Source organism: Haliotis asinina, chromosome 15 (assembly GCF_037392515.1).
Source record: "Haliotis asinina isolate JCU_RB_2024 chromosome 15, JCU_Hal_asi_v2, whole genome shotgun sequence".
In the NCBI taxonomy this organism is placed as follows: domain Eukaryota; kingdom Metazoa; phylum Mollusca; class Gastropoda; order Lepetellida; family Haliotidae; genus Haliotis; species Haliotis asinina.
In genome coordinates, this window is record NC_090294.1 from 3,938,486 (window position 1) to 3,962,404 (window position 23,919).

At 40.3% G+C, this 23,919-nt stretch overlaps 1 protein-coding gene across 1 annotated transcript; it reads right to left on the reverse strand.

Annotated features, from left to right (window-relative positions):
* Positions 1–393: 393 nt before the first annotated feature.
* Positions 394–21,205, reverse strand: LOC137265936 (myosin-11-like). The gene is made up of 22 exons (XM_067801414.1): positions 21,055–21,205; positions 19,993–20,136; positions 18,625–18,793; positions 17,728–17,862; positions 16,867–16,948; positions 16,517–16,592; positions 15,356–15,429; positions 14,628–14,706; positions 10,666–10,784; positions 10,175–10,305; positions 9,928–9,989; positions 9,337–9,515; positions 7,963–8,078; positions 7,528–7,681; positions 6,878–6,958; positions 5,633–5,725; positions 4,910–5,017; positions 4,602–4,754; positions 3,635–3,760; positions 3,135–3,324; positions 1,822–1,926; positions 394–915 (listed from the first exon to the last, which is right to left on the reverse strand). The coding sequence occupies exons 1-22, from the start codon at positions 21,092–21,094 to the stop codon at positions 758–760; spliced, it is 2,574 nt and encodes an 857-aa protein (XP_067657515.1). The 5' UTR covers positions 21,095–21,205; the 3' UTR covers positions 394–757.
* Between the last annotated feature and the right edge of the window lie 2,714 nt (positions 21,206–23,919).

Here is a 23,919-nt window from a genome sequence, read left to right on the forward strand (position 1 = left end):
ACGAGACAGGGACAAATGTGGTAAATAATTTGAACATTATCAAATTAAACATTGTATTACATAGGTATGATACTGACAGCGTATGAATATCACAATCAAAAAAGGTCATGATTCGGCTGTTGTCTCTCAAGGTCCAACCTGTAGTTAAAATGTGTACTTTTGGCAAAGACTGTATTTGGGAAGATTTTGAATCCTTTTCTTGAGTGCATATACACACTACTTTTAGGAATCTGCACTCAACAATAAATGTGACCAGGGACGAAGGGCAAGTGGAGTACACAAAATTGATGAATGCATGTACTTTCGATGTGTTTTGCAGAGATGCTTTGGTAAGAATCCCACTATTTGCCCAGCTGTCAATTTGTTCAAAGTTTAAAAGAGATATAACAAATGGAGATGTAATAATATATATTTACAAAAGTTTGTTAGTAAAGTATCACAATTTGCTTAAAGGGATGTTTGGCATTTGTGATAAGGGAGACAATCCAGACACATGATAGATGCACCCATTTTTTCGTACTTTGCAGTGTACACAGCTGTGAAAATTGTACAGAATATTTCTTCATTGATTATAATACTTTGCAGTTTGATCCTTTTAAACTTTGGTGACATCCCATGCAATATTCAGTCTATTCAACAGTGGCAAACAATCGTGCTGACATGTCAACTGCATACTTGTCCTAACTGTTAGGATATTCCCTGACAGCAGCTCAAGCACATGAAAGCTCAGGTTGAGGTTCTAGGAATGTACTCCATGTCACCAGTCTTCCCCAAAGTCCTGTGAATGGTCTTCTGTCATGAGACGCTGATTGCGATGTTTTGTTCGTCGGGAAACATTGGATGCAAGATTCTTTACGTTGGCCATACAAAGAGCCTGGTGACTGGACACAGAGGGAGTGTCGGAGGACTGCTTGGCTGTAAAATTAACAGGAAATGATTCATCCTGGTGTTAGGTTAGAATGTTGGTCAGATGAGATAATAGGGACTGCTGTTAGGTTCAAACTTCGTGAAATGTCTAGAGGATGTTCATACAGTTCAGCTTTATGCCACACTCAGCAATGTTCCAGCTACATGGTTCAAGTCTGTAAATAATCAAGCCTCGACCAAACATTTGAGTGATTGAAATGACACGACGTTATGGATGATCAACTTCTGTATTTTAACAATTGCAACATTTTGGTATAGGTTCTTGTCCAGTTTTCAAGCACCTCTACGAACCTATACCGTAACGTCGAAATTGTTAAAATAAATAAGTTGATCATATATAAAGTCATGTCATCTCTGTACCAGCAACTTCTAGAATGCCACTCGAACAAATCGAGTGGCCAACAGCATGAGTACCCATCTACACAACTGAGATACAATGACATCACACAATACGGAGCATGTTGGTTTGATATTATAGGAGACTACTGAAGGACTGCTTGAGTGATGAGGTTAAACGTAACAGGATTTGTCATTACTAGACTAGACAAAGTGCTTGTATGTTACTTTGATGTCAGCTTACTGATCAGATTGCTTAATGTTAGGCTAAAACAAATTACGTGTAAGTGTTTGATATGCATATATTTTCTCATGATTCATAAGAAACTCTTTTCTGATATAGGCCAAACAAACTTAACAATCCACACACTGAGCTTGACCCTTAGATCAATTGTCTGTTTTTCATGCAATATGCAAAGATTCAAGTGACATGCTTTTGCTTCATTGAGGTTGTTGTGCAACTAATGAAGTTTTGCATTGCTCTCAATGTGGTTATGTTTTGTTTTTTGTCCATTTTTTCAATACATGCATGAAAATTAACACTGGTGTGACACCCACCTGAGCCAGCACTTGATGGCCTCTCCCGCCAATGTGCTACACACTTCACAACGTTTTCCTTGATGATTGGGGTTATCTGACATAAAACAAGGTAGCCAGAGATTTCTTGCATCTGTCAAGGAACCTTCAATATTGCACAGACAGAACACATAATACACAGGTGAAAGAATTAAGCACCACCTGAATCCAAGGGCATTTTTTTCATCAGTTGCATGGCATTTATAGCTGCCTGTGTTTAGTGGTAGATGTTGACATTCCTTATTTTGTATTGTTTGGTAGTTTAGTGCAGTTAATCTCATGAAACTTCCATTTGTCCTAAAGTAAAGAAATTCTTTCTGATTTGCTTAACAAATTAGGATAATTTGAAATACCAATGTTCCCTGGTCTGTTGTACCTACATTTCTCCGTTTCGTTGTTTCCACCTTGTCACTCACACTTTGGCTTCTTCATGCTTGTGCACCACATGATTCATGCTTTATGTGAATGTTGAGTTCACATGGAACGCCATAGTCTTGTCTGTGACAGATACTTTGCCGATTTGGTTCCTTATCTTCAGTTGTTGTTATACAAGAACAATGCAGAAACTTTGATAACTAAATGTTCTGTTTTAGAATTTGTCAGAGTGAGGCCTAAGGGATACAACTCTGCACAGTCACTGAGTTACTGGAGGTCAGGAGGTTGCAAATGCAGCTCTAAATAGTGTGTCACTGGGGTCAAGGGAGGCAACTCAGCAGTGCCTTAACATACCACTAGTGCACCACTGTACAGTAATTAAGGCACTGCAGCCGACATAAGACGTTACGCTGCATCGAATTAGAATAAGTTGGTTTAACAAGCAGTTTTCACTGGGAGCCATGAGTGCAGATTAAACCTGGCATCTGACTGATTTTGTGTAAACATTTTGTGTTTCTTAAATGTACTTCCAGTAATAAAAACTGATTAATTTTCTAATATTCAAAGTCATCTTGACACGATGAATTAAGGTGAACGTAACCAAAGGAACTGGTTGAGGTAGTAATTGTTTGGTTAATATTGCTGCTTTGCGGCCAGACAATGCACAGATGTACATGGAATAGCTGCTGCAGGCAGATTTATAAAACATAAATACAGTGTTACAAGAGACATCAATGGGAAAATATTTTGTTTTTTTGTTGCGTGGAGAGCCACCATTGTCACCAATATTAAGATCCCCAGCTCATGTCACTAACATGCAGTAATCAACCAGCTGTAGTGTAGGATTGTTGTTGCTACTAAGAGTATTGTCTTTGAAAGGTAGGAGTTAGATCCATAATACGACAAATTGTGAAGGATACGAGCCAGCCTCATGATGGAGACTGCAACAGTGTCTTCCTCCTCAAGGACAGTGTGCTCTGCCTCCTGAAACAGACGCTTGCGCAGACGGTCATTCACCAGAGGCAGGATGTTCTCCAGAGCGTCCTTGAACTCTCTCCCTGTCAGGTGACCCCCCTCCAGGGACTGGAAGGGCAGGAGCTGATTCTCCAGCTGCAACAGACAGGAGTCAATACCCCGTCAGACAGTTTCATCTTACATCATAAATATGATATGAAATTCAAAGCAAAATTAGTTTTTTGCAAACAATTTTTCAAGACTCTTTTTTCCAACAGATTTTACAAACTGGATTTCATACTGTTATAGGTTAGATAGAGATCTGATGTGCTTTCACATTCATTTCAAGACAATGTGATAACATTTTCTCAGTAACTCTTTTAAGATAATATGAACAAATCAAAATATTCTTGACGAGTTGAGTGGTATATAACTGAGGCAGAACAGTCACGCAGGTGAAACGTACCTCGAGGAAGCGGGGCTCACGGTACTTGAGGATGATATGGATGATGAAATTGGAGACAATGTGAGGGGAGATCCTGTTCTCACTGAATGACTGGTAGCTCATCTGCAGCGTCTCGAGGTCATCCTCCTGTAAATTATGTTGAGGTTAACTGTGAAGGGATTCAGATACAAAAAGTGTAAAATCCTCTACTGATATGATCATCCATTGAGGATGATATTGTAGGATAGTGGTAAAGTGTTCACTTGTGTTGATTTCCCACATGGATACAATGTGTGAAGCCCATTTCTGGTGTCCTCCACTTGAATTGAAGGAATATTGCCAAAACCACGTAAAACCATACTCACATAGAAAAGTATCAGTGTATATACTATAAGAAAATGAATGGCTATATTTGGGTGTCAAAACACAAACCTTCATATTTACTATTCAGTAGAAAATGGATGTACTCAAATATACTGCACAAAGTGTGAAACTGAAACAAGTCTGACTTGACCTTCCCCTTGCACATGAGGAATTTGATTGGACAAATATTATTAGTACTGTATCATATTGAAAACGAGACCCATGAAGGTCCGGGGTAGAATAGGCCTTCAGCAACCCATGCTTGCCATAAAAGGTGACTATGCTTGTCATAGGAGGCAACTAACAGGATCAGGTGGTCAGGCTCACTGACTTGGTTGACACATGTCATCAGTTCTCAGCTGTGCAGATTGATGCTCATGCTGTTGATCACAAGATTCACTGGTCCAGATTCAGTTATTAAAAGATCGCTACCATATAGCAGGAATACTGCTGAGTGCAGCGTGAAACTAAACTAACTCATTCACTCATGCTATGGAAGTGAATTGACCCAGGGTACTGAACAGTGGAAACACTTCACTGAATAACTGGGGAGTTGATACAATGTGCCTGCCACAATAACACACTCCACAGCATTGACTATTTCTGCCACACTGTAGGAACATACCCCTAGGAATGGGTAGACGGCTGATGCAAATGCCCGAAAGTCCTCAACCTCCTTCCAGTCAACGATGTTGATATAGTCGCACATGAGCAGGACATACCGTAGACATGAAGCATCCAAGTTGCCACTCAGGACAGTGCCATGAAGCTGAAGAAACTGGAAATCACCAAAAATATTAATCTGACGCAGGAATGTAATTGTTTCTATAATATAACAAATAGTGAGTACACTACTGCCCTGGTGATATATCTGAAAGAATTTTGACCTCCATCTTACACTATGCTACCCCAAGACAAAGATGTCAGACTCACCTTGTTGGTGGGTGAGTACTCTGTGATGGCAGACAGGAAGTCATGGGCGGCCAGGTAAACAACCTCTTCCACCAGGTAACGCTCTGTCAGGAACCGGTACAAGTTGTCCTGGCAATACAAATATCATTCTTAACAATAGACCAAGATAGGGATAGAAGGAGACTTTTAACACATGATCAGTCCTAGGAGTGTTTTTCTTAGTGTCTACTGGGTGTTCTATCAAGTGTCCATCAAGGCTATCAAGTGTCTACAGAGTCTACTAAGAGTTCAAAAAGAGTCTACTGAGTGTCCATAGAGACTTACAGAGAGTCTACTGAGAGTCTACAAATGGTCTACTGAAAGTCCAAAGAGAGTTACAGAGAGTCCACAGAGAGACTTACTGAGAGTCTTCATAGAGTCTAGTCAGAGTCCAAAGAGGGTCTACTGCAAGTCCAAACAGTCTACTGGGAGTCAAAAGAGAATCTACTGAGAGTCCACAGAAAGACTTACTGGCAGTTCAAAGAGTGTCTACTGAGAGTTCACAGAGTCCACAGAGTGTCCAAACAAAGTCTACTGAGAGTTCACAGAAAGACCTACTGAGTGTCCACACAGTCTACTGAGAGTCAAAAAAGAGTCTACTGAGAGTCCACAGATAGAACTACTGAGACTGTACCAAGAGTCCACTGAAAGTCTACTGAGAATCCACTGAGAGTCTACAGAGAGACCTACTGCGAGTCTACTGACCAGTACTGAATGGTACCCATCCTCCTCTTCCCCATAGTCATCTTGCCACACGATGAATGCCAGGAACTGCTCCATCATCGACACCGTGCGGGGCTGCAAGGGCAGACAATTAGTTATAAGTTCTTTGTTCACATAACTTCTTGAACTTCGGTAACTAACTTCCCCAGTATGCTGTACCTATCTACGCATGCAGTCTAGCATGTAATGTAAGGTTGTAATAGCATGTAAGGCGTTATGTAGCTTACAGATTACAGTGCTTGCTGATCATACCCCAGGTCCAGGTTCCATACTCCACATGGGTACATTGTGTGAAGTGCATTTCTGGTGTCCCCTGCCATGAAAGCTCTGGAACATTGCTAAAAGTGGCGTAAAACCAAACTTGCTCACTCACTATGTGGTGTGTCAAGCCATTTGATACCTGGTGCCATGGTATGAATGATGTTTTCTTAATGGCACACAATCCAAGCACCGTCTGTCTAAAATCTTTCTATATAATACACGAATTGTTGACTCAAATAACACAGACAATACTTTGTTGCAATTCCACACACTGCACAAAGAACAACATCAAGGCCAGAGGGTCCTTTCACAAGGCAACCTTTACTCAGGTTAACTCCCATTCCTTGACACTGCTGTTCAGTTACCTTAGTACTTATGATCACCTTAGTGCTTTGTAAACCGAGACCAGGTTTACCACTGAAGAAAGCGATCTTAGCCCTAAGGTGACTGTAACTCCCATACTTTAACATAGACTTAAGGTAGTCTTAGCCCTAAGGTGACTGTAACTCCCATACTATAACATAGACTTAAGGTAGTCTTAGCCCTAAGGTGACCATAACTCCCATACTTTAACATAGACTTAAGGTAGTCTTAGCACTAAGGTGACTGTAACTCCCATACTATAACATAGACTTAAGGTAGTCATAGCCCTAAGGTGGCTTTAACTCCCATACTATAACATAGACTTAAGGTAGTCATAGCCCTAAGGTGGCTTTAACTCCCATACTTTAACATAGACTTAAGGTAGTCTTAGCCCTAAGGTGACCATAACTCCCATACTTTAACATAGACTTAAGGTAGTCTTAGCCCTAAGGTGACTGTAACTCCCATACTATAACATAGACTTAAGGTAGTCTTAGCCCTAAGGTGGCTTTAACTCCCATACTTTAACATAGACTTAAGGTAGTCTGTGACATTATGTAAGTTTAGAAATATAATACATATAAGCCATGTAGATTCACTTACAAGGTCCAATGGTCTGGTGACTGTCCTGTCAACGTTGGTCCTCTGACGGAAATCATCCCACACAGCCTGCATTGTGTTGACCTGGGGACAGACAATGCATCATTAGAGTCAGTGAGTTGGTTTGGTTGTACTCAGCAGTATTCCAGCTATATGATGGTGGCCTGTCAAAAAAGCAAGTCTGGACCAGACAATCCAGTGATCAGCATCAGGAACATGGATCTGAACACCTGGGATACCTGGCATGTGTCAACCAAATCAGTAAGTCTGACTGCCCCTGATCCCGTTAGTCGCCTCTTGCAATAAGCATGGGTTGCTGGAGATCAATTCTGACCTGTATCTTCATGCCTAACTGAGTAAGGGAGCGATTGGAACTGACTACGATTTAAATAGTACTTCAGTTGAATATCAAGGTCAGAGTTATTGACTCTAATGATCCAAGTTCCAAAAAACAGAACTTAAACCAAAGCCCTTTTCCTCCAGATGCAATTAGCATAATTTGTAATATTAAAATGTCATTTCACTTTTTATAAATTAGATAAACAAGCACACGATACTCAGTCTGATATTTGATGGGGTGGGAATATAACCATAAAGATTTTTCTGTAACATCTTAATGCATAACATGTGTCACCATAGATCTCATTGCTCACAATATTTCCCTCCCCTCCAGCCATGCTTGTGCCCCCTCGAGACAGCCCCGGGGTGAGGGGGCCAGTGGGTGTGGTCAAGGAGTCCTGATGTTGGGAAACAGAGCTGGGGATCATGTCGAAAGCAGTGTCTGGAGTGGGTGGCTTCATGATACTCCTGCAGGGAAAGTGGGAGAGTTTGAGGCATCAACAGCATTAAGAAACATCTAACTAATAAACTGTTTGATTTCCAGTTTATCTACACTATGCAAAAAAAACCTTGTATGAAGCATAGTTTTACCTAATGAATTTGGATGGCTTGATTGTGTTGCTTGGTGGGAAAAGGAGGAAACAGAATTTCCTTACAACTAGAACAACGAGATCCAAAACTACAAATGTTTTATTCTCATAGATATTTCATTCCTTCAAACTTTGCTACCATAACATGAAGATGCTTACTCAACCAGCTCTCTGTTGATGCGGACTTTGGGCCGTGTAATCTTTATATGTGTGCAGTTGTGAGGCAAGATGAAGATTTTCTCTGATCCCCCAAGTCGGTGTGGACACACAACAGTCTGAAAAATACACAAAGTAATGACAGGGCATTGAAGGCAGATTTTCACAGATTTATGGAGAGCTTATTTGTTAGATAAATCACAGTTCCCACTGCATGTTAATTTATGCTGCATGCAGCAAATTCTTTTTTATAAAACTTGCAAATTAGCACTGTTAAAATTCCTGTTTGTCCCCATGTCAGGGACAGCCAGTGTTTATCATGGACTGGTATGTTATCAACTCCACATGCCCTGCGTTGTCATATATTATGACTATAATGTGACAAAATAGTCAATGTTTTGTTGTTATTTTGAGTCTAATATATATATCAATCATTGATATGTCACGGACAGAAAATGTTTTGAAATGACAGGCATGTTTCAGGAGTTGCTCTGTGGTCTGATTGAAGATGTGGAGGAATTTAACCCAATGCATAGATTGATGCTCACACTGTTGATCACTGGATTGTCTGGTCTAGACTCATTTACGTACAGACCGCCGTCATATAGATGGACTATTACTGAGTGTGACGTTAAACAACAAACTAATCAACAACACAGCTATCAATAATTAATACTAAAGGTACTTGAAAGCATGGTCCAAACCATCAAGCCACTGTAACTGCCTTCAGTAAAATCAAGAACCATCCAATACCTGTACTAGTCAGCATATAGGACATGTATGAGAAGATGGTGGGGAGGGAACATGACCTGACCTGAATCTCAAACAGGTGAGTCAACTTTATCTATCTATTGTTATGAGACTATCATCACAAATATTTAATCTTTCCCTGAGAATGTTCTGAAATACTGTAAACTGTCTTATTTTCGCGCCTTTAAATTTTCACAAGTGATGGTCATTAAACCTTTTCGCGCCTTCTTATTTTCGCGAGGTGATCTTGTTACAGGGGCGTCTCTAAATGTTTTTACACGACACGTAGGTGCGTGACCATTGACCTGTTATAAAATAAACAGATTTCTGAAGTGATTTAACAATTTATGTAACTGATTTCAGAATTAATCCTTTTTAATTAGGTGTTAGAGCCATGAAAATAGAATGTGACTGAGCCATGTTAATCCACATTAGCCCAGCGGTGGCACATGATTGAGCAATGACACGTGTATTGTTTTTGTGTCTTTGACTTACCTGAATAGAGTGTATGATATATCTATATTATCACGTGTTTTTATTCTCGCATCGTGAAGTCTGACGTGAAGTTCGCGAAAATTAAACGGTTGCGAAAATTTGGCTTTTTACAGTAGGTCTTCATGAAATTACCTTTTCTCCACAACTGGGGCAATATTTGGCATCTTTGAACTCTTCAAAAGTCTTCCCTGTGTTGTTGGACGTGTAGATCATGGCTGCATACTTGCTGAACACTCGCTCCTGGGGGATGAACGGATCTGTCATGGTCTCCTCCATCTCATTCTCCCCTAGACCCGCTGACAGGATTGAGTCTGAGATTATAACCACTTTAGTTAGGTATAGCAGATCAAGATGGCTCCCGCCATCAATCTCCCCTGGACAGGAGTCTGAGATTATAACCACTTTAGTTAGGTATAGCAGATCAAGATGGCTGCCACCATCAATCTCCCCAAGACCCGCTGACGGGATGGAGACTGAGATTATAACTGCTTTAGTTAGGTTCAAAACCAGTTAAAACAAGGCGAGGAGATACAAGTTGACTTCCACACAGTGATCAGGGGCCTGAGTGAGTGTGTGGGTTCAAATCCCTGATGGGATTCACCCCAATAAAAGTACAAGAATCTGTACTTTACTGAGACAGTGTAATCCCCAAAATAACAAGTTACATTTGACCACTTCCTGAATGGCATTGTGTGTTTATTATTATTGGAGCAGAAAACGTACCTGTCCTACTCTTTGTGCCTGTCTCAGTTCCAAGTCTGTTTGACTTGTGCTCTCTCTTGGCTCTGTAGAAAACAGTCAGAAGTAAGCGAGTCATCAGCAACACAGTGAGTGAGCTGGAGTTTGTTTTAACTGTCAATTATATCGCTGCATAGGTTTTTGATATCTATCCTCTTTATGAAAACCTTGACAACGGGTGATATGGCGGCAAACCTAGAACATAATGAGGGTAGACTAGGTTGGTACTTACGGTGATGGTGGCATGTTCTCCTCTAGTGTCTGCAGCTGCTCCATCAACATTGTGTTGTGTTGCCGTAGCAACCCAAGCTCTGTCATCATTTCACCTATTGTCACCTGGAAACGTTCCTGAACTGCTTGGAGCTAGAGAGGGTCACAAGAACACGGTTAAATCATTTAGAACTGATGTTCATTTATTTCATAAAGCATCTTGATCTAGTCACAGTCTGGATGTTTTATTTCAGACTGCCGCCATGTGGTTGGAATATGTCTGAGTGCAGCGTAAAACTAAACTCACTGATTCATTCACTCGAAGTCCTATCTTCATTTCTTGTCGAACATCCTCCCCTTGTCACTTCTCAGTCAAACATCATCCCTCTCCTCAGTTCCCCTCATTGTCAAACATACCCTTTCCCCAGTTCTCCCCTTGTCAAACATCCTCCCCGATCCTCAATCTACCCTCTTGTCAAACATCTGCCTCTCGTCAAACATTGTTCTCCTCACCTGCTGGTCAGCATCCTCTATCTCCATCTCCTGTATCTCAAATTCGGCCTCTGTCATGTCCTCTGTGGTCACCTTGGTCTCCAGCTCCTCCTTGTGCTCCTCCAAGAAGTGGTCATACTCTGCAGCAACACAACCACTGACCATGTGTATAGTGCCCCTTTGAGGTATATAATCACTTACTGACTACTGTAGGTGTACCATACATGATGCGTGACATGGTTGTGTCATAGTGCATCAATGAGATATGTAACTGCTTACTAACCACCTCTGTAACATCTCCATGAGATATATATTCAGTCAAATTAAAAACTTCACACCAATGATTTGTAAAGAATAAATGGAATTTGTTAATTGACAATTGTCATGTATATTGATGGTAAAGACATTGTCAAACACGATACACATCACTGCCCATGGGCACTGATCCCTTGGACATGCAAATGAGTTTTGGATGAAATGTGTATTTTGACATGCCACTTGTCATATGACCACATGAGACTCAGGCTTTTGTACTCACTTACCCATTGAGTGACATACCAGAAAAACAAGTTCAAACAAGAACTGATACTGTAAATTTAAATGTCATGACTATCAAATGTTCAGTCTCAACATGCTGTTGGCATGCTGCACACAAGTGTGGTTGACATTGCTGTAGAATTACTGTCACTGTGAAATCCCCCAGAAATGAACTGTTTCAAGGTCATGTGTCTGTGCAAACCATATATCCTTGTGTGCAAGCCGCTCACCTTCAAGTACAATGATCATATTGTGGACCCATTTTGACACCCTTACACTGACTTACGGCACTTGAGATTGACTCTGAGGCAGTGGAAAAGGGTAGTGTTAACTGATGGATCCAGATTCTCGCTATGATTTACTGATGGCAGAATCAGAGTTTGGAGGAGACATGGTGAATGTCACGTCACGTCCAATGTTGTGTAGCGAAAGTGTTGTGGTTTGGGGTGCCTTATGTGGACATCTCTGTTCTTGATTGCTTGCTATCCATGGAAACCTTAATGCTACAGGATATTGTGATCAACTCGGGAGCTTCTACCCATTGAGGCAGCTCATGGCTCAGGCCTAGTTTTTGAAAATGATGACGCCAGACCTCAAACAGCCAACTTGACAAGGAATTACCTTGTGAAGGTGGGCATCAATGTCATGGAGTGGCCGTCAAGGTCTCTCGACATGAATCCCATTGAACATGTGTGGGATATGCTGGGCAGACGTCTCTGCCCAGTACCAAACCCCCAACAGACTTTATAGGAACCTGGGTCAATGTTGGTGCAGTTTCAGTATTCCCAATGGCATGTTTTGGAACATGAGTCTTCCTATGAGGAGACGATGCATGACAACAGACTTTGTAGGAACCTAGGTCCATGTTGGTGCAGTTTCAGTATTCCCAACGGCATGTTTTGGAACATGAGTCTTCCTATGAGGAGACGATGCATGACAACAGACTTTATAGGAACCTAGGTCCATGTTTGTGCAGTTTCAGTATTCCCAACGGCATGTTTTGGAACATGAGTCTTCCTATGAGGAGACGATGCATCACAACTGTGAATGTTGGTGCAGTTTCAATATTCCCAATGGCATGTTTTGGAACATGAGTCTTCCTGTGAGGAGACGATGCATGACAACTGTGAATGTTGGTGCAGTTTCAGTATTCCCAACGGCATGTTTTGGAACATGAGTCTTCCTATGAGGAGACGATGCATCACAACTGTGAATGTTGGTGCAGTTTCAGTATTCCCAACGGCATGTTTTGGAACATGAGTCTTCCTATGAGAAGACGATGCATGACAACTGTGAATGTTGGTGCAGTTTCAGTATTCCCAACGGCATGTTTTGGAACATGAGTCTTCCTATGAGGAGACGATGCATGACAACAGACTTTATAGGAACCTAGGTCCATGTTGGTGCAGTTTCAGTATTCCCAACGGCATGTTTTGGAACATGAGTCTTCCTATGAGGAGACGATGCATCACAACTGTGAATGTTGGTGCAGTTTCAGTATTCCCAACGGCATGTTTTGGAACATGAGTCTTCCTATGAGGAGACGATGCATGACAACTGTGAATGTTGGTGCAGTTTCAGTATTCCCAATGGCATGTTTTGGAACATGAGTCTTCCTATGAGGAGACGATGCATGACAACTGTGAATGTTGGTGCAGTTTCAGTATTCCCAACGGCATGTTTTGGAACATGAGTCTTCCTATGAGGAGACGATGCATGACAACAGACTTTATAGGAACCTAGGTCCATGTTGGTGCAGTTTCAGTATTCCCAACAGCATGTTTTGGAACATGTGTCTTCCTATGAGGAGACGATGCATGACAACTGTGAATGTTGGTGCAGTTTCAGTATTCCCAATGGCATGTTTTGGAACATGAGTCTTCCTATGAGGAGACGATGCATGACAACTGTGAATGTTGGTGCAGTTTCAGTATTCCCAATGGCATGTTTTGGAACATGAGTCTTCCTATGAGGAGACGATGCATGACAACTGTGAATGTTGGTGCAGTTTCAGTATTCCCAACAGCATGTTTTGGAACATGAGTCTTCCTATGAGGAGACGATGCATGACAACAGACTTTATAGGAACCTAAGTCCATGTTGGTGCAGTTTCAGTATTCCCAACGGCATGTTTTGGAACATGAGTCTTCCTATGAGGAGACGATGCATCACAACTGTGAATGTTGGTGCAGTTTCAGTATTCCCAACGGCATGTTTTGGAACATGAGTCTTCCTATGAGGAGACGATGCATGACAACTGTGAATGTTGGTGCAGTTTCAGTATTCCCAACGGCATGTTTTGGAACATGAGTCTTCCTATGAGGAGACGATGCATGACAACTGTGAATGTTGGTGCAGTTTCAGTATTCCCAATGGCATGTTTTGGAACATGAGTCTTCCTATGAGGAGACGATGCATGACAACTGTGAACGAACGTTGGGTACATACACATTATTGACATCCTGCCTCGGTTGCCTTGGAAACAGTATCCAAGTTTTGAACTGTTCTGAGAATGATCACACTATGTACCCGAGCTAGGGAACTTTGTCATCGTCATGCTCAGAATTAAATAATAACTTAGTTGATGCATCTTTTGCTCATGTTTTAACTGATGACCATCAAACAGGTGTGAAGTTTTTAATTTGGCTGAGTCTGTACTGACTTACTGACAGGTCCATAGAACTGCATTGCCAGAAATAATCTGTACAGAGAAAGAGTAGTCACAAAAAATATTGCATACTGACCACCCCTTTAGAGTGGATAAACCAGCACTGTGGCACGCTAAAGGGATATAGCATATATAACATACCTACTAATTGCCTCTGTACCACACTAATGGGATGTACACCATATAACATGCCTACTGACTGCCTCCATAGCACACTAATGGGATGTACACCATATAACATGCCTACTGACTGCCTCCATAGCACACTAATGGGATGTACACCATATAACATGCCTACTGACTGCCTCCATAGCACACTAATGGGATGTACAACATATAGCATGCCTACTGACTGCCTCCATAGCACACTAATGGGATGTACAGCATATAGCATGCCTACTGACCACCTCTATAACACACTAATGGGATATACAACATTTGGGGGGTCGGCTTATCCACAGGGTCGGCTTATATGCAGTAATATACAGTAACATGCCTACTGACTGCCTCTATAGCACACTTACTGACCACCTCTACAGCACACCTACTGACCACGTCTACAGCACACTTACTGACCACCTCTACAGCACACCTACTGACCACCTGTACAGCAAACCTACTGACCACCTGTACAGCACACCTACTGACCACGTCTACAGCACACCTACTGACCACGTCTACAGCACACCTACTGACCACCTCTACAGCACACCTACTGACCACCTCCACAGCAAACTTACTGACCACCTCTACAGCAGGGTATAAAGGAGTGACTCACCTTCCATGGATGTGTTGAGGACAGTAAGAAGCTGTTGTTCTAATCTGCTGCAGCACTCGATCTGGCTGATCAGGTTGGCCTGTAGTACATGCATCTTCGATATTAGGACATACGCACATAGTATCATAGTTACAATGGGCGGTTAGAGTCTAGTGGGTAAAGTGCTTGCTCATCAGGCCAAAGATCTGGGTTCGATTCCCCACATGGGTACAATGTGTGAAGCTCATTTCTGGAGTCCCTGCCATGATATTAGTGGAATATTGCAAACAGTAGCAAAAAAATAAAATTCACTCACTCACTCATAGTTACAACATCCTGACTCTGCGTCTGGTGGATTTGTAGCCATGTAAAAACAGGAACAAATATATAGTTTTGTGGTAACATCTCACCCTCACCCTCTCTATTTTGAAGATCAGGAAGAAATGACTTTGTTTTTGTTTCAGTTACATTTCTTTAGAAACAATAGATGAAAATGTCCCTAGTATATCTGACACTGGTAAAAACACAGAACACATAATGACAATGTTTTGTCAGTCACTGAAACATTGGGTTTATATCTCAACATGTCAACAGCTATGGGTATATCAAAATGTGTCCAATATATGTATAGAAAATACATCTCTACATGAGAGAGCCTCTCACTGATCCTGTTTTTCAATGAAACTCATTTTACAAAATCAAAACATTATATGAGAAATTTCCAATTGTGTGGACCTGTTGATACATACTCTCTTGGTGGAGATGACTGCTCGCTTCTTTGTCTTGGCATCATCTTCTTCCTCATCGGTTTTCTCAAGGAATGCTGGGTAATGTAGCAAATTGTTATTTACATATTTCCAATTATGTGTTTAATTTGGAATAGGTGAGAAATAACTCAGACGTCAGAAAAATGACCACTGATGGGAGACATGACATGATATTAGGGCTCTCACAAGTACTCGGGTACTCGGGGCCAGGTCAGGTAAAGGAGGACTCGAGGACACATAGGAGAGATAACTCTAAACATCTAACACAATCAAGATGGATGATCGTTAAAAAAAGTCCAATGTCTGGACACATTTTTGATCCCCGAAATTCTCTCTTTGTGGTGTTTCATCCATAAATAAGCACTGTAGACAGAAAAAAAAACAGCTCAGAAAGCAATGCTGGGGCACTTTGGTAACTTTCTTAGCAACTGTCGCAAGCCTGTTGACAGAAAATGGTATGAAGGTGCTACGAAAGAAGTATTTATGTGCGTTAAGATATGTGGCCATTAAACCTTGTTAAAGCGGAGGGTTTCAGACTATGTGATGTATCGTCTATGGTCTGTTTGGAGTGAAAACATACAAATGAATTTCACTTTAAACAAAAAAATAAAATCGAACAAATTGAAATTAAGATTGCAAATTCTCATAATTTTACCTTGCCAATTGTACATTATATTTCAGAATGTTATTCTTCATCAATTGCTTATTCAATAAAGTTTAGATTTACATATATAGGTTGCATTATTCATAGATTGGAAGTTAGAACAGCCTTGTGTATGCTTGAATGTTGGTTTTAGATAAGCAACCAGACTGCCAGGTACTTGGGTCTGAGTCCGGTCTGACCCCACGAGTACTCAAGTTATAAATTTTGGACTCTTGAAAAACCTACATGACATGACAATATCACATCACATCACATCTCATTACTACAATCCTATTAGTGATAACAGTTACAGAACATGGAATGCAGTGTTAAAGTTCAGCTATCAAAATAATAACCATTGGCTCCTCATTTAAGCGGATTATTTCATACATTTAACATGTCATTTAAAATACAGGTGAAAAATATGAAATTACACTGTCGCTGCTGCTGGCAGAAACCCATGAATATGTTCAAGAAACAGAATCCATGTTTGCACTTACCATCATACAGATCATCGTAGCCCTTCTTGAACTTAGACAAATACTCTGTTTCCTTCTTTGTCTCATTAAGTGTGTCCTGAAAGATTGAGTGTCTGTCATACCAAACATCTACAAACATTCACATATTTTCCATCCTGTATCCCCTATTGTTGCTTAGGATGTGGAGAATTTGGAGACAAGGAAATGCCTGTACTACTTGGAGTACCTACTGCCTTGGTCTGGAGATAATGGCCGTATAAGCTGCACACCTGTGGTATACTGTGTTATACTGTTTCTGTGATAATGCAATAGAGATGCAATACACTAGTTTACTAAAGATTGGTGATTCTGACATGCATCCAATGACTCACCTCCAGGTGGTGTATGTCTCCCTCCAGTCTCTCCTGCATGACGTCTGCTGCCAGACGGGTGGTGTCCAGCCTCTGCTCCAGACTGGGGACATAAACAATACATCACAGTAAATCAGGGGATAAAACAATACATCAAGAGATACATACAATATATCACAGTACATCAGGGGATACACACAATACATCAGGAGATACATACAATATATCACAGTACATCAGGGGATACACACAATACATCATGGCATAATAATGTTGCCATACATTTTTCCTTTCCATTTGCATGATGTGGCTGAAAACACTGCTGCTGTGAATTTAACTCAATCTTTCATTTTCTTTGCATTATAACACCACAATCAGCAATAATCAAGCCTCCACATAATCAAGACTGGACCATACAATCCAGTGAATGACACAGTAACTGTCAATATATTGGGATAAGATGATACATCAACTGAGGCAACAAACCTGACTATGAGATCCTGTTACTTGCCTCTTACCACAGTCATTTGCAAAATAACAAACATGGTTTGCAGGTATTGACGGTTAAACATCACTTCCCTTTCTTACTTTTTTTAATAGCAAAAGGTACAAATATACTCAAAATATAAATTATCTTTCATTTTAAGATTTCATAATGCAGCAAATCTGTTATTAAAGTAAAACCCTACCCATTTATGTTAAATATGCAATATAATTAACGCTTAAAAGAGATTTGACTCACAAAAACAAACCTAAATTGTATCCATACCTTACCTCGCAATTTCATTGACAATGTAGTTTTCCTGAAAATGGTTTTGAAAGATCACAAGATCTGAATGGCATCAAAACTCCTGAAAAAGTAATTCCATAAAGCAGCCATACCTGACAATTTCAATATTTTTCTCTGCAACAGTGTTCTCGAGGTCTGATATCTTGGCTGTGAGGTCGTCCACCCCGCTCTGTAGTTCTTTGACCATCGACAGACTCTCCTCCAGCTGCTGGTGCTTGTTGAACAGTCTGGAGAACACAATTAGAGGTAGCACCTTGTCATGGGAACCCATTGGTTACAACTCCCATAGACTTGTAGGACAGGTTTTGTATTATTAACACCAATGCCTGTGTTAAAATATGGGAGTTATGACAGTTGGAGCACTTCAGGTACTTTACAAATCTGGCTTGGTACAGGTCATACAGAACTCAAGTCAACATTACGCTGAGTGAACTTCAGTTTATGTTGCCTTGAAAGAACAGTCAAACACCATGGTGTCAAACTTATAATTGTCTTGATGTAAACATTTGATGCCTGCTATTCCTTCTTTATTCATGATTTTTGGCTGTGTCAAATCGAATGACTTAAAGTATTTCTGAAAATCCTTATAAATGAGAGTGTTTGAATGCACTTCAGTTGTGTTTGTTTGTCAGAATGTCACTGGTTGTAGACCTCAGGGAATATCACAAGTCTGGAAGGGAATACCACAAGTCTGGAAACAATGAGGACAAACCTCATTATGAGGATGCGTTTTATATCTGAACCAATGATAAGCAAACCCATAAACATTTCCAACATATAACAGAAAAGCAATAATTGAAGAAATCTCTCAGCACATTGGTACAAGAAATTACAAACTACATTTTAAACTTATTTTCTATAAAAAATTATATACAAAGACAGGAATATTTTTAGTTTGAAAATGCTATTTTAACAAAACAGGCAGACTCATCTGTTACAGAGGAAATTGATGTAAACTGATCAATTACATTATTATACTGTGTTTGTACCTTTCCTTGACAACATCTAGTTGTTCCTTGAGCTCCTCGCCCTGTGCATGTCTCTCCTTGTATACCCTCTGTACCAGGAGGAAGTAAGGGATACGCTGTATGTACCGTGCATCAGCATCGTTATCATCTTTCTCAGAACTACCTGTCAGCTCCTCACTGTACACCGCCTCTGCAACACACAACCTCACTTTCTCAGCTCAATAGTAGCTGCAGTGTGTGCTCTTTCTGTCAAAGAATTCCACATGTGTACAAAATGTAAAACACATTTTGGTGTCACTGCTGGAATATTTTAAAAAACTTCACTGACCCAAAATTCATCGGACACTTCTTCAAGGTCACATGCAACAAAAATATCATAACTAACACAATTAATCAACATTATTCATGATATGTAACATGTATTGCTGATTAAGAAAAAGCAAATAAACAAAATTATAAGCATAAAATCACAAATCAAAGAGCAATATTTTGTTCTTGGGTTTACCTCCCTTGAAATGAAGCAGCCTTGATACCAAACCAAGTCAGAGCCAGTGGGTGTGCACTCAAGGGTCATGAAGCCTTATCATTGGCCACTGGTTAACTTGCTGATACCCCTAGCCGGCTCTTTGTTTATGGTGTATAAGCCCGATAGCTTAATTTCAAATTGCATTTGGTCAATGACTGAAGTTGTGCACTGCATATTGTCATTAGCAGACAGACAGGCAGACATATAGATGTCAATAAACCAGACATTGAGTCTTCACTGTGACAGAGTCTGATTATCAAAACCAATATGTTTTCTTTTTAATGTAACAAGTAGATCATTTACTTGTTTGTGCATACAACCAACATTAGATCACTCACTTATGAGGACAGGGCAGCAGAGCTATTGAAACCCCTTTTTATGCCAGCGCTGGGGGAAAATTAGTGATATCGCTTAAACTCTGATTTGCTTCAGTCAGTGCATACCAAAAGGTATCAGAATCTGCAAAGTTGTGTTTTACGTTGTATGTGACCTTTAAGTCAGCATGCCTACATGTTTAAAAAATAAGGAGATGAGAGAGTTCAATAAAATTAAATATCTGTATTTAGATAGTGACATTACAGCAGTTTTACTATCAAACATGCAAGAATTTGTAAGGTTTGACAGTTAAAAGTACCTGAAGGTGCTTGAGCATTGAATTCCTGTGGTAGAGATGCAGAAGTCAGAAAAAAGAATTAAATGCTATAATTAATTCATTGTTACTTTAAATTTCTCAATGAGAAACGAATACAATTACAGAATAGAACTTGATAAAATTAGTGCATAAGGAGTAAAACAGATTTTGGGTGAAACAGGGCTGTTGACATTGAACCATTCAGTCTACTGTCGCAAATGTTTATTTTTACCAAAGAAATCATCTCGTAGTTTGTGGAAGATCCTTGTGAAGACACCAAGTTGTGGCACAAGTTCATCAAGAGCTTGGAAGGCCAGGATGATTCGCTCCTCCGTCAGTGATGGATGCTCCAAACCCAGAAGGTCATACTTGTTCACTGAAATAATTGAATGGCTTTTTTTCTTTTTTCCATATGTTAGGATGGACTTGATTATTTCTTTAGAAAAAGACCTGGAACATACCCAGAAATGGTTGTTCCTTTGGCAAAACAAATTCTCAAACTGGTCTCAAACAAGTCAGCATTGTCTTGAGATGTAGATGTATGAAAATTTTCTCCTCACCATCACATCCCAACCTTGTCAGTTTGCTAGTGGGATTTACCTTATTGCTCATATGACATGAAACTGTGGATCAGAAGGTCCTTAGATCAAATCCCATATCATGGGACTCAGATATTTTGGTTCTACATTGGTGCAAGATGGGGGTGTGAGCCTGTTTACACTAAATATGTCAGTACCACAACTATGCACAAATGGACATCACTTCAGTGGAGTTATTCAATTATGGACATCCTAATCTTGAATATACGATGCCTTTTAGAAAGCAGTTAAATGCATCATATGAGAAAGTTCAAACCCAAATATATACATGTATATAGTACCCTCACCTGTCTACTTACAGAGGAGTTTACCCTATTTAGTCATATGGACAAAATGTTCAACCTTGGGTCGGAGATATCATGGCCACAATACATATACACAAATTGTCATTCCTGAATGGGTTACATATTCTCAAAACTTTATAAATGTTCTACTCCCAATGAAATACTTTGAGTTATCCCCCTTGATGCGACAAAAAGATCATCTGTTGACAATCAGGATCTGTGAGTATTCATAAAAATCACATCCACTAAAATGAAAGAGTGGAAATTCCACTCATAACCTCACCTCATAATCAATTTTATTTTAAGAATAACCGTCCTAATGTACTGAAACTGACACTTGACAACCGGTAAACAATCCTGTCCGTCACTTTCTGCTTCGTGTGTTTATCTCGACTGTTATACTGGACATACCTGGAGAATGGCCATCGATCTTTTTCGTTTCTCCCGACATGATGCTTCTGTGCTTGCAGAGAGATTCCTATACAAGTATACGCAGACTTGGTTCTAATGCTGTCGTTAGGGGCTAACAGGTGCCCGTCGCCATGTTTGTTTACAAATGAGTAAATTAGAGTGACTTCCCTTTGATCATTTAGCTGGTATAAACATTTTATTCCTCTTCACTGAGTACGTGTGCGCACTTTTCTAGTTCTGCACGCAGGATTGGACAGAACGCATGACGAATACATTGGGTCAAAGTCAAAGTGCGAAGTTTCTATCAAGAAAACTGTATATTCCATTTTAAAACAGGTTAGCCATTCTCGAAACTTTCTCAGCCCTACGGATTTCTTAAGCCCATTCGCAACACATTGGTTGCGATCAAAATTAAGAATACTTAGGGCTACGAAAGTTTCAGGAATAGGGACCTAAAACGGTTTCATACTATTTCACAAACAAATGTAAATGAATCGTTTAAAGACAAATTAAAGCCAATCTAACCATAACCCCGATACCCAGACATGTTCTACATCCTACTTCGTAAAGCCAAGTAAGCACTTGAGTATAATGTTTGATTGTACACAAGGTCTCTTTGACATTCCGAATATATGCCATTATTGTGTTTCTTGTGAACACACGTTCTGAAACACTAGATTGCAGTGTGGAATATAAAACATCTTGGAATAAATTTGGAACATCTTGAATAAATATGCTATATATATTTCTAAAACTGGAGAATACAGTCATATGAACGATAATGTCTATGCTTTGTGTGAATAAATATACCATTTACTTTTCTGTATTGGATTTGAACATCTAAAGAAAATCATGAGACAGATAAATAATGTGATAACAGGCGTATAAGTATGGTAATGCACTGGCGATTGGAGAATTTAGAAAAAACGTTCGGAACAAAATCAATTCTGAAGTTTCTATTCTCCTGGTAGGCGTAAGTGAGTCAGACAGTGAACATGGTTTTAACGTCAGAGAGGTTGGTCAGTAATATTTAAAGAAATAATCAGTGTTCACTGATTCGGGACACTCCAGCTGACTTACTGTGACCACCCGGTGTCCTGATGTGTATTAATAGTCCTCCCTGAGATATATTATCAGTACGGAACAACCTATTGAAGACATTCTAAAAGCATAGTCAGTCATATGTTTCCTCTCAGTATCTATGTTGCATTAATATTGGTTATTGTAAAAGGAAACGTAGCAGACTGAAAACCATTCGGACCACAACCTTAGTTTTCTGCGGGTCCTTATGGCCTACAGCCTTTTCATCCCCAATAACTATCAGTAATATTTCCATATTAAAATATAGACCCTACACACTCGGATCAACCCTGACCCACAACGTTTTATTCTTCTTGGTCGTTAAGGCTTGCATGCTTACAGGGTTAAGGGCCAACACTTTTGTCTACTACTGAGCTCGAATGAAATGATTCTTCAACACCTTGCATTCGCCTTTGGTTTGTGCATGTTATGACTTGTTCGTGGGTATTTTATATCTTAAGTGAGTAGTGCCATGTCTTAAAATATCAAGAACGAATCCAGTGTACTAACTGTACCCACGAGGGGAATCAGCAAGCCGAACAACAGGGATCTTTATCTGGAAACGACAGAGATAAAATTGTTTGCTGTCACTAAGGCAGGTATGAAACGCTGTCTGTTCTGTCGTCTGCGTTGTTTTGTCGTCTGCTCAGTCGCGGACATAGCATGATACGATGCATCAGCAAGACATCTTCTGACTTAGCCTACGGTGCAATGCGCCAATGTCCTGCGCTATGTCCATCATAGCCAGACTGTTCATCAAACTCACTGTGGCTGCTGACCCGAGAATTCATCCCCTTTGTGGCTGTTGGAGCTTTTAAGAAAATCAGAGGTCTGATAATACGTGATATCGTTTCTCTGTCCGTGGTAACTGATCTGGGTCTATCCATCTCCATTATTGCGAACACTTTGCATTACACATCACATGGGACACCGACTCCAGTGACACAACTGATTAATCTCCTTCACTTAGGTTCATATTTGAGAAACGGCGTGGTGGCACATTTTCACCACTTGGAGGTGAGAGGACGGTCGATGCTATCTCCATATTTTATTCACGTGTCAGCCTTTGCCGTCGCAAGACTGTGTCTGTTATCTCCTCAGTCGGATGTTGAAACTTAGATGTTTCACAACCGGTTGTCGCAATGGCGTCATTGATTTGCCGAAGGGTAATTTTCGCACGTTTACCTTGCATGAATATTCATCGGAGGTGACAAGATGTTCGATTATTTATCTTTATAATGTCACAAGAGTGTCCACAACATTGGGAGTTTCATTTGCTAAAGATTTTGTCCATTGTCTCAAGGTTGTCTTCGTTCCAGATGTAGAGACGTGTAACGTAGTTCCAAAAACAGGTTCAAGAGAGCAAATATGAAATGAATGTTGATAAAATTCTCAAACTTGTCCCGTCCGACTTTACAAGACAGTAAGACACTGTATAGCGGGTATGCATCAAGTCACTCGTCTGTCAAATAATGAGCGAACGAGTAAGTGAGTTTACTTTTACACCGCTTTGCCAGCATTCCAGCAATATCAGATACTGACCTCCAGTGAGTTACTGAGAGGTGTGTGTGTACGTTGCATGTCGGCTCTGTCCATTGAGTATGGATAGATAGTGAACGTCCCACCATTTAATGTCACGAAACAATTCTCTGTATCTACTTAGACCACCGAATATATAATGATCTGACTATACTGAATCCCCATCACGAGTCGAGCACCATCTTCGTGTGTTATACTGCTTGCTGTAATATAGAAAAGTCATTATAAACCGCAGATACTTTATTG